The sequence below is a fragment of the Archocentrus centrarchus genome, chromosome 15 (genome assembly GCF_007364275.1).
Source record: "Archocentrus centrarchus isolate MPI-CPG fArcCen1 chromosome 15, fArcCen1, whole genome shotgun sequence".
In the NCBI taxonomy this organism is placed as follows: Eukaryota; Metazoa; Chordata; class Actinopteri; order Cichliformes; family Cichlidae; genus Archocentrus; species Archocentrus centrarchus.
This window is the reverse complement of record NC_044360.1, coordinates 13,898,829-13,910,868: the sequence shown is the minus strand read 5'-3', so window position 1 is coordinate 13,910,868 and position 12,040 is coordinate 13,898,829. Positions and strand designations below refer to the sequence as shown.

Below are 12,040 nucleotides of genomic sequence, written 5' to 3'. Positions count from 1 at the left end.
TTCAACCATTCATCCATTACATTTCACTACTGCTCCATTTAATTCCTTTCATTGGTTACATGTTATATTGTTCTGTGGTGTATTTGTTGGATCTTCTGCTGCCCTCTTAGCCAGGTCTCTCTTGAAAAGGAGATTTTTATCTCAATGAGACTTTTACCTGGATCAATAAAGATTTTTTTTTTTTAAGGGACATTTACAACTGTTAATCCAGACTATTAGCTATAAGACAACAATTTACAGTCGTGGTAAAACGGCTATCAGGACATAACAGTGACCTAGTCCTTGCCAGGCCTTAAAATTAGGCAAATGCAACTTCAAATGAGCAACAGCGTGACATATTACACTGCGCCGCTACTGATTTGACAAAAACTGAGCAAAACTTGAGAAGCAGTCCATGATACACCCCATGATTCGATAGCGTAGAACCATATCTTGCAGCAATAAAGTAATTGTTTTCTGTGTCACTTTATCAGCTTCTGAAATTGTTGTGAAGGAATTTTGACCCATTCTTTACAGTGTTGCTTCACTTCATTGAGGTTCGCAGGTATTCATTTAAGCACAGCTCTCTGAGCTCTCCCGCCACAGCATTTCAATCAGTTTGAAGTCTGGACTTTGACACCTCAATTCTTTTCTTTTTCAGCCATTTTCTTGCAGATTTTCTGCTTGGGATCGTTTGTCTTGTTGCATGACCCAATTTCAGCCAAGTTTTAGTTGTCGGACAGATGGCCCCACATTTGACTAGAAGTATAGATTTTCATGGTTCAATCAATGACTGCAAGGTGAACAGGTCCAATGGCTGCAAAACACTTTGGTCTTATCTATCCAAAGGACATTGCTCCAGAAGTCTTGTGATTTGTTCAGGTGCAGCTTTGCAAACCTAAGCCATGCTGTCAGGGGTTGCCACGAGAGGCTTTCTCCTGGCAACCCTTCCAAACAAGCCGTACTCATTCAATCTTTGGCTTTCTGTACTGTCATGAACTTTAACATACTAACTGAGGCCTGTAGTGTAACTGTGTCTGAAATGCTCTCAAAGCTCTTGCTTTGTTTTGGTTTTTGCAGTTTCTTAAATTGTTTGGGAATGTTCTTATAACCCATCCCAGATTGTTGGTCAGCAACAACTGCTTTACTAAGATTACTGCTCATGTCTTTCCTCTCCGGCATTACACCTGAATGCTCCAGGTCAGAAAACTGCCAAAACTTTATAGAGGTGCTCACACTTCCTGATGATCAATTAAACAAGTATGTTTGATTAGCAGCACTCAGCTGCTACTTACCCTACTTAAGTAGTTTTTTCACACAGTTCTTCTGCATTTCCGGTTCATTTTTGTTAAATAAATTGTTGCTGCTGTTCATGTGAGGCTACATTTAAGCCTTACCTTTACCTATTTCCTGCCTCTTTTTAGTTAACTGATCACCTCTGTGCCCAAACTTGTCCAGAGACCCTCAATTTATTGTCTAAGTTGTAATTTCATGTTTTTCAGTTAGTTGATCATCTCTCTGCACACACCCTGGCTACTGCAGAGGTATGCAAAAGTACCCTCTGTGGTACTTACATGGAAATCAGTAAAAACATGTAGTGATTTCTGATGTGTTTGGATAATGATGTGTCACAAAACTTGAGCCATTTTCACCAGCTAGAATAACACAACTTGCATGAAATAAATCTTGGAAACTATTTACACAGCCTTCCCATCCAAGTTAAAAAAGAAAAAGAGAAAAAGCAAGCTTTCCTAAAACAATATATTCTATTCAGACATAATTGTGTGAAGCTGTATAATCAGCATTCAGCCATCATATGAATGGGTGTTGTCATAGTAATCCACTGAGAGGGGGGATGTAGAGACAAAGAGAGGATTTGGTGTCTCCAACAGGTGTTCATGTTGGAGGGGGAGTGACAGGATCTGAACCTCCACCATCCCCAAACCACAGACACACACACCTCACTTTCTGTGAGATGGAATATGGAGAGGAAGGTGTTGCATTAAGGTGGTGCATTTAACTGAGTAAAAAAAAAAATGGCGCAATCGAGAAAAAGTCATTTTAAGTCTCCTGTAAAAACAAACAAGAAAAGACTGGCAGTTATTAAGAATAAATAAGGAAGCAGCTCTGTGCTGAGCTCATCGACATCCAGACGGTGCTAAGCAGAGAGCAGAGCAGGTGACACACGTCTGGTCTGCTGTATTGTCCTGCTGTGACCTTGGGGCAAAGTGCAGCTATTGTTTTGAAACAACAGGAGACTACCGCTGTACAATGGGTAGTCCTAAAACATTATCTTAACAGGGAAATATCCGATAGAGGCCCCCCCTGCATTTAAAAAAATGTATTTGCCTCTTTAACAACACCAAAAAATGTCTTATTCTCCCTGATGTGTGACAGCAGAGTGAGATTTTTGGCATATTCTTTTATAAAGACAAGACTATACACACTGCACCACTGTGTGACTTTGCCTCCTCTGTGACAACTGAGCCACTGGTGTAATCCTCAGGCTTTTCAGATTACTCCAGTTGGGGTCACATTCTACACCAACCTACAGCGGGTCAGCTTTCCACAGTCACTATCAGTGTGCAGTACACAGAGTCTGTCTGCACACAAGCCTCACAGCACAGATGAGTCTTTTCCTGGTAAAAAGCTGTCAGTTTCCATCCCCCACTGAACTCTCTGTCCATGTCTCACTCTATTTGTGTGTCCTTTGGAGCACATGCATAGCAGTAGGGCTTGTTGTTTCATATGTTAAACATGCTCCAGTAACAAATGCTTTATTGCATATCAGGAGAGAAATATACAGTGCCTATAATTCAAAACAGACCTGCATTTGTAAGAATATGTGTCCCTGAAGTGTGGGTCTCTGTTTCAGTGTCTATGTGAGAGGCCTCGCCAGGCTTAGGAAAGCCTCCATGGGACGGTATTTTCTCTCACAGGCGTCCGTTACAGGCCAGACCACATCTGCAGCGGGCCAGCCATCTGCACCCATTGTCTCAGAGGCACAACACAGCCCTGCACGCATGGCTGGCCTTGTAAAGGCAGTCCCTTTCCCCCTCTGTTCTCTTCCATTCCTCCCAGTGTGGGGGGAAAATGACTTCTTAATCTCTCAAAGGGGACAACAGAAGTGGACCATCAAGCTCGAAGAAGATTCAATTTCAAGGTTAATTTTTGCAAATAGCATATAACTTTAAAGATCAGTAAAGTAAGGTCATTTATTCACTCATAGGAAAGGCACCTTAAGGATTGGCTATGCCTATTAAAAAAAATCCTTTCACTTGTTTGCAACTTTCCTTTAAATGTCTACGATAGTTTAGAATACTTTAGAACAAGAAAAAAAAAACAGCCAGAGGGACTGAGGTGATAAGAAGAGGACAGATTATTAAATGCAAATAAAGGCAAACAAACTGCACCTGAACTAGTGTGAGTTTATTTGATTTACACCAAGAGGAATCCCCCTGCACTCCCCTCCCAATGCTCAATTTCAGGATCCAGTGGGAAGTAAACAAATCACCTAAAATTACCACATCAAACACCTGCGTGCTGCATCTTGTTATGCATTCAATCAGCTTTCAAATCTCGCACAGGTATCTGTTTTTTTATGTGACAATGGCATGACAACGCGGTGCCACATGAAAGCAACGCAAGTAGCTCTCTAAGCTGCAGTCCCAATGTACAACTGTGTAGAGATGTTAATTACAGACCACATTTAAAACCATGGAAATAATGTCCGGTTCCAACAGTAAAGCCCTACCATGTGGGGCCCTTTAACAACACAAAAGCCCCAAGTGATTACATATTTATAACTGAGACCAACCCTGGCAGCTGTCCCTGGTAACCAGGTTGAACTATTGATTAGATCTGCCATTTGATCTTAATGCTTTTTCACTTTTAAACAATGTTCATACATATTTGGAGATAACTGTATGGACATAAGAAGCAGAGCATTTGTCATAATTATTCAGTTTATGCCAACTAAAATAATGCAGCTTTATTACAAATGAAAGCAGGCATTATTTCAGAATGTCACTGGACACAAGTGTGCTATTTGTTACTCTCTTGCAGTATTGATAATGAGGATTTATTATGGCACGGCTGACAATGAATGCAATGTGCATGCGTTAGTGGGAGGGATTATCCACCAAGTAGGGCAAGTGGCTGAGGCTAAGGACTGCAATTCCATCCAGCCTAGTTCATTTCAGTCATCCGCTCAGTGCACAGACGGAACAAGGAGAGCAATTTCAGCGCTGCGTATTTGTCAAAGTCCCCCCCCAAAAGCCTAAAGTTAAAAAAGAGAGAGAGAAAGAATAGAAAAAAGAAAGAAAGAGAAAAAAAATGGTAAAGTACATGAGATATCACAGCGAGCTGAAACCCGAAGAGGTCCTGTCGGAGTCTGATGCGTCCATGGACCAGCAGGATTTCGGAGAGATGTCCGACTATTCTTTCAGCGACGTTATATACTCCAAATGTTCCGCAATGGACCAAATCGGCACTTTTATGAAGAACGTGCAGGTGCTGCTCGATGCAGCCAATTATATTGAAAACATTGAGAAGAACAACGGAAGTAAGTAAACACGGGCTGCAGGGGATATTAACACGTAATGCGCCGAGCAGACAACAATAGAGGCGAAGGCGACAAAAGACGCGCAGCCCGACAGCAGCCCGTCATCTTTTACCTGCTACTGGAAAACCGTATGGTCTTATCGGCCTCACGCTTAACCTACATAATATGACCACTCGACAGAGAACTCCAGAAATTACCTGTCTTTGCAAATCAGGAAGCAGTTGCATTGCCGAGACAGGATTGCAACAATAGCCTGCAGCAATCCGCTCCCATTAAAACTGGTCTTTTGCAGACCGTGGGAGACGCAGACCAGCTGAAAACGCACGGTTCCGTGTGTTCATTGTATTAACTAGCACAGCCATGCATATGTGCACATTTACGATCGTACTTGTAGAGGTTTATGGTATGAGACATCCAATTTCCCGTTTATGGTTTTTTATGTTTTTTGTTTTTGTTTTATCAGTCTATCGCGACTAATTTCAAGATTGCGCTCCTAAAATATCATCGACTCATACATATCGCATTTACGGTCCCTCTCCCTAACCAAGACTGCAATTTAGGTTTTTATTTCCACTAAAATTGCTAATTCCAAATCCAACTGCGGGTTTGCTCGGGCAGCATCTGCTTCCTTGTATGTGTTGTTCACATGGTTTCCGCATGGAACAAATTGCAAAGTTCTCATTGGTCGGTACGCATGTTCCCAGCGCGAGTGTCACCGCAGATAACCAATCGCATGCAGGTTTGTGTCCGACGAGGTTCACTGGGAAGAGTAGTCCTTGTGTGATTTGATAAATTGTTACTTGAGGGCTGCTTCCGAGCGTTTGCTGCTCAGTCTGAGCTGCTGTTAGTTTGTCTCACTCACATGTGTGTATATACATTTTTTAAGCTTTGCTTGTGCATTACACTGAATTTTAGTTATTCAATGGGTGTGTTGCCATTGCCCAAATCACATCTTCTTCTTCCTTATAGCACAATTGTAAAAAACAATATAATGCATGGTATATTTAACCCTCTTTATCTTGTCTTTTATCACCAGAATGTGAGCACGGCTATGCTTCAGCATACCCTGCAACCCAGATTTCACATCAACAGAAACAACGTAAACTGAAGAACAGAAAACTGGACAATATTCACAATAGGTAGGTTTAAGTCTTAAAAAAACAACCTCGGAATTAAATTGAGATTTTGTGTTTTTATGATCCCGCTTGAGCTCAGCTCTCATATTAAATATATATATATATAGTATTTCACATTATTAAGCCATGTGACCATTTTGTTTATATATTTATCATTTCAACAGGTCAGCACACAATGAACTTGAAAAGAACAGGTGAGTAAAAAGTCAGTGAAGACACCATACACATGCATGTTTATGATATAAAAAGATAATGCAGAAAGGTGCACTAATGACTGCACTAAAGAGGATAAAATAAAGACAGTGAACTGTGGACGAACATACACAGAAAAAATGAAGACAGAACTTCCACAGTCTTTAAATCTCCTGTGTCAGTTTAGCTCAACAGCCGGTTGTCTAAAAATGGAGCTCCAAGCTCATAAAACAAAAGCTTTCTCCCTCCTTGTCTGCATATCTAAGTCCTATGCTAAATATGCTGGCCATGCATTTTCAAAATGACTTGTACCACAGTTCTATAAATCAGCGTATTATTATCACAGGATTATAGAGAATAAAGGCCTTTTTTTTTTTTTATCATCAACTTGGAAATTTCATGAGTTGCATATGACAGCGTGTTTTGCAAGGCAAATAAAAGAGAGGTGTAAGCAGCACTGTTCCTGGAGGACATGCAGACATTTCCCCAGTCAGCAAATAGGAACCGTCTGTTTCCAGACAACAGGGCTCCTTCGTGAGAGATTCTCAGCTGCAGGTCTAACTGCAGATTGCTTCTGTAGCTCCAGGATGAGGTGGCCCCTGCTCTGAAACAAATGTCAGGACACATTTATCCTAAAATTAAATGTCCAGCCATGTGTGACACAGTCTTACATTAAATGATGAATGATGAGGAAAAGCGCATCTTCAAGAAGGCTCATAATAGACTGTTACAAAATGGTGGCCAGTGCAGAGAAAAGAGATGACATCATGACTTGACCTACATTTTACACCATTATTTGAAAGGATAGTGAGTGTCCTTTGCCAGTTTCTGCATTCATTCAGACCATAGGCCCAAAGGCTTTGGTGGATCAGAAATAGAATATCAGGCTGACCTCGGCAGTTTTAAATCTGGGGCCAGACAGATCCATATTTAATTGTAAAGGAGTCAGATAGCATAGCTTATGAGCAAAAGGGATAAACAGATAAAGTGCCAGGATCCCTTAATGCTTACATCACTCATCATCGATGGATGCACGGTATTATGAATAGAATTGATGAGGATCAATCAAATAGTTTGTGCCTTATCTAACAGGATACAAATCAAATTGCATGAGGTAATAATATGGCCGGATGAGGATCAGTGCACAAATAATGCATTACTGTGGAAATTCATCATTCAGTTTTTGGTCACGTATAATGCTGAATAATGCAGATTACTTCATGTATTCTACAGGCGAGCACATCTTCGCCTGTGCTTGGAGAGGTTGAAGTCCCTCATCCCTCTGGGACCAGACTGCAGTCGGCATACCACTCTGGGACTGCTCAACAAGGCCAAAGCACATATCAAGGTGTGGTACTCTTAGGCGGGAGTATGGTACTATAAAGAGAGTAAGAGCTAATTTCCTCAAAAGTAATAATGCAATTATACTGACAGTGTGCGTTTTTCTCTCTGACTGCCCATGTGTTAATAGTTTGGTTAATATCAGTTTGGGAAAGCAGCAGCAGTAGCAACGCAACCATTTAGTCATCATGCTGAAAAAGATGTTATTCACAGCAGGGGCTTCGACTTGTTGTAGTAGGAAAATCACAGGTGATACTAATAACATAATGTGTTCCAGAAAGCCATAGCAGTGTGACGGTGAGCCAGCGTGAACTGGCCTGAAATCAAACAGAACTGTCTGCTGTGTTTCTGCAAAGTGGTGGGATTCAAAGGTCTGGATACAGGCAAAGCATGACTAAGAGCAGGACCCTGAAACCAAAGCAACTAAATTCTGTCGTGGGTAATTATTAGTGGAGGGGGGAGGCCTGTTGCTGTCAACAGTAGTGCTGTTGACAGCAAATTGCTTTGTCCACTGGCTCTAACTAAAGCGGTAGATGTGTTATTTTCAACAGCCGTTGCAGGATGAAAAGGTTTGTTTTTGGGTTTTTTTTTAAAAAACATGCTTGATTTTAATTATAACTGACTCAGTTCAAACTCTAGGAAAGAAAAAAGGACTGTATAAATATGAAATTTATCATAAACTGACAATAAAGTAACACTAAATGCATAAAGCCTGATTGTTTACATGTAAGGCAGGGATTTTCCGAGCAGCCACTTTTCCCAGAACCCTGAGATGATTGCACCTTAAGGCAGCTGCTGTGTGGTTATTTGAGGTTTTCTTCCCCTTTGAAGAAATCTCCCTGGGGATGTTGTCAGGGCTCACCTTAGCAAGGGTTTGAGCTTTGGTAAGTCTTTGATTAGAACTCGTGTCTTAAACACTGCGGGATAATGTCAGAACGGGACACTGACCCCCGGACTTAAGAGCACCGCCACTATCCTGTTATTAAGACGGCCTGACTGAATGGACTGCTGAGTATAATCTGAACTACATGAGACTTAAAGATTTCAAACATTCAACACTATGACTCCCCCGATGGCAACAAGCTAAGTCAGATCAAACTTGGGTGGAATTTTTTACTTTTTTTCGCCCTGTCTGTGCAGTTTCCAGCAGGGTATAACAGCTAAAGAATGACTAAGGGCTGCAATATGAAAGCAATCCGGGCTTGGCAACCGTCTGTGAGAGTTTATCGCAGTCGGGGTTAGTGAGCAAAGTACCTTGGATGTCAGCTCTTGACTTTGGACTTGCCTGTTTCACATCCAGGAAATGAGGCTTTTGAATGCTGCTGCAGTGTATTTATGGAACCAGGGGTTGTACAGCAGAATAAAAGGTGGAGCAGGTGCAGCCAATATTATGCTCCACTGAGGTATAGACGGAAAAGAGTAATACTGTCACTCATGTGGAGGCGCCATTATGCCAAGTGCTATTTAAATAATGAAGTTCACCTCATTTATTTAAATACACAAGTCTATTTAAGGATTACTCAGAACTAGCAGCGGGTCAAAAGTCTTAACCTTCAGAATTTAATACAACAAAGAAATCTGTCATATTTATGTAAAATGAAGGGTGCATCATAGCCAAAATCTCCCTAATGCTTATTATCTTAATAATATAATAGGGGACATTAGATGAAATCAACCAATACACAGCTTATGTCAATATGAACAGTGGTCTTTCTTTAATGAACTACATTCTTCTTCTTCATTTTACACATTCTAGCAGCACTTGGAATTATATATGTGCAGCTGCAGAGAGATTACAATAGTTATTTTTCCAAAAGCAGTAAATCTTTTTCAACAGCTGGCCTGTGTGCAAACTATCAGGACTGTGTTGCTACAGTTGCATGCATTATCTTTGATTCATGGGACAACCAGGCGTAATGACTGGGATTAAGCGATCACATGTTTGTATGATTATAGAGGTTCATAATGCAATTCCAGGACTTTGGCTATTTCCTAGCTTACCAGCAACAATTGTAGTAAGCAGCTTGAAGCACACACAGTTAAGAAAAACTACTGAAAACCATAACTGGATCAAAATCAGTGTCTTAGTTGGCGAAGGTTAAATGAATAAACTAAAGTTTAGGAGGCCCAAAGGTGACCTTTACATTCAGTTATATACTGAAGTCCATAAAATCATCTTGTCTTCATTTTCTATCCAGCCATCTTTCACTTTTATCCACCACACACACACACACAGACACACACACATTTATTCCCTTAGATCCCAGCCAGCAACTTGCTGTCACAGTGTGTTGAATAATTTATTAGAAAACACAGGGGGCATCACGTTTGACAGCGGCCATAACTATGTACGTTACCATCAACTCACTGTATGCATGAGAATTTTTTTCATGCATAAATTATGTTAAACACAAGGAACTTGAAGAGCGATATAGTCATAACGATTTCATGGAAAATTGTTTTTATAAGCGCTTTGAGTCCTCAAGTAGAAAAATGCACCTGTCCATTTACCGTAATCACTGACTGAGATGGACAGGAACCACACAGATTGGCTACATCGTTGTCAGGTTTCTGCATAATATCAATGCATTTAATTTATACTCACATCTCTTTTTAGAAACTTGAAGAGATAGACCGGAGGAGTCAGCACCAACTGGAGACCTTAGAGAGGGAGCAAAGGCACCTGCAGAGGCAGCTAGCTCTGCTGCAGACCCACGGAGAGAGGGAGAGGGTTCGTACGGACAGCCTGGGTTCCCGCATGGACTCTGATCGCTCAGAGTCTGACCGAGGTTAGTATCTGTATTCAAGCTTTAATTTAATCCCAAATATCTAGAATAATCTGTATTCATTGGTGGTTTTGTGTGTGTGTTTGAGCAGAGGAAATTGAAGTTGACGTGGAAAGCACTGAGTTCTCCCATGGAGAAATGGACAGTGTAAGCACCAGTGGTGCAAGCGACCTGGATGACCATAGCAGCCGGCAGAGTACCGCCAGTGACGAGGGCTATTCTACTTGCAGTCTGAAACTGGCCTTCTCTGCTTAAAGCACCAGCCTATACTTTCATTCAGCTGCAGTCTTTTACAGCTTTCACCTGTCAAAGTACCAGCCTACAGCTCCAGTCTCCCTTACAGTTTAGCTAATCTGTCGTCAGAAGAACCAGCCCCCCCATCCTATCTTTACCTGACAAATAAAACATCTCCACCCAAGAACCAGCCTTAAGTTCAACTCAACTCTGAAAGTCTAAAATGGTCTCCTTCCAAAGGCCGAGTGGCTCCTTTACATAACTCTGGCACAATTTACACAATAACTGCAAATCTCCAAATCTCTGGCAATATACGGTTTCCTTACTTTAAAAGATGACTTAACCAATCATCTGAATGTCCCTTTACCCGTTACCAGCTTGAATCCGCCATACCTGCACTTAATAGTGATCCTGTAGAGGACCCATGAATGCACCTGTGTCAAATGCTAAAGGCAAAACTACCTTTAGTGAAGTTGATCCTCTGAAACCAGCAGAACACAACCCCCCCCCCCCCCCCCCCCCCCCCCCCAAATACCAGCTAGAAACTCACCATTGGGAACGTTCGCTCCATTGCCTTGTAAAAAAAAAAAACAGCCCTTTTTCTTTGGATAATATATCCAGACAGCACTTCTTGTCAGTGTACAAGTCAGAGGAAAGGGCTAAAATGTCTGCATTCCAAAATGTTTATCATACTTATATGACCTCTGCTTTAGGACCCACAAACATCATTGATCCATGTGGCGTCCCTCTTCTTAAATACATTTAGATACAAACAGGTGGTGCAGTCCACCCTTGTTACTCTAATTTATTTTGAATATGATTATATTATTTATTTTTGGTATATTTAATTGTACTGTAGCTAGGTCTTGGTCATGCTTGAAAAAAAAAAAAAACTTAGCTGTTAAATTCTTTTTCACTTTTGTTTTTAAATATTTACCAAACTTCCATGATGTAAAATCCCCACTGAAGTGTATGCAGTGCTATGAGTTTATTGCATTACTCAAAATGCTTTCACACTGTGCGTGAATTAAATTTTTTTTTTTTTTTAGACAGTAATAAGCTATCCCGCACTTGTCCAAGCACAAAGCTCAAGCAATAATGCCTCTAGTTTTAATATGTCTTCAGTGTTGGCTGGGTTTAGCACATTATTCTGTCCGTCCAACTCCAAATTGCAGATTTCCACTTGCTCCACTGGTAGTACCAGCTATTCATAATCAACAGTGAAACGACTGTAATGGACTTAAAACGCTATGGTGCATGAGTATTTGAATGTAGCCTTTCTAATCATGTTGTAATGTGCTTTTGATTGACAAGTCTTAAAAACATGTCTGTAGCATGAACCACATAAACACCACAGATTTTGGGTTGTACTTCATTGTTTAATACTGTTGTTTTTTTTGTATTGTAGCAGAAAAAGTTTAAATCCTTGAAATCTGGAGACTTGACAATTTGATGTGTATCTGACACAAAAAATTGCACTGCTGAGCTATTTGAATCCATGAAACCAAATGAGACCATTTATTTGCATTCTTCTGATCCAGTTTCTAAGTAGATCACCACCAAATTGTGTCTTAACATGGGTATATGACTCTTGCACCTGTAACCCCCAACGAGTTTGGGAAACTATAAAATGCACTATGAAAATGACTTTTGTTAAAGAAGTATGTTGAAGCACACCCCCAGAATGTTTTTCTTGTGCTTAATCAGCCATCCAAGGTGACTCTTTTGCAAAACATGTGCTGCTGGCCCCCTGCTTTGTTACAGTTCCTGATAACTACCCCTGAAATCTTAATAAACCTCTACACAGA

The 12,040-nt window shown here is 40.8% G+C and overlaps 1 protein-coding gene across 1 annotated transcript; it reads left to right on the top strand.

Annotated features, from left to right (window-relative positions):
* Positions 1-4,164: 4,164 nt before the first annotated feature.
* On the top strand, positions 4,165-10,737 carry LOC115793057 (max-interacting protein 1-like). Its single transcript, XM_030747784.1, has 6 exons — positions 4,165-4,543; positions 5,580-5,682; positions 5,844-5,873; positions 7,105-7,219; positions 9,830-10,001; positions 10,090-10,737. The coding sequence occupies exons 1-6, from the start codon at positions 4,315-4,317 to the stop codon at positions 10,251-10,253; spliced, it is 813 nt and encodes a 270-aa protein (XP_030603644.1). The 5' UTR covers positions 4,165-4,314; the 3' UTR covers positions 10,254-10,737.
* The last annotated feature ends 1,303 nt before the right edge of the window (positions 10,738-12,040 follow it).

What these genes read in the sequence shown, in the direction of transcription:
- LOC115793057 (XM_030747784.1), top strand. Translation starts at nt 4,315, where the DNA reads ATGGTAAAGTACATGAGATATCACAGCGAGCTGAAACCCGAAGAGGTC. An exon ending in AATGAACTTGAAAAGAACAG is followed by an intron (nt 5,874 to 7,104) that starts GTGAGTAAAAAG and finishes TGTATTCTACAG; the next exon opens with GCGAGCACATCTTCGCCTGT. An exon ending in TCGCTCAGAGTCTGACCGAG is followed by an intron (nt 10,002 to 10,089) that starts GTTAGTATCTGT and finishes GTGTTTGAGCAG; the next exon opens with AGGAAATTGAAGTTGACGTG.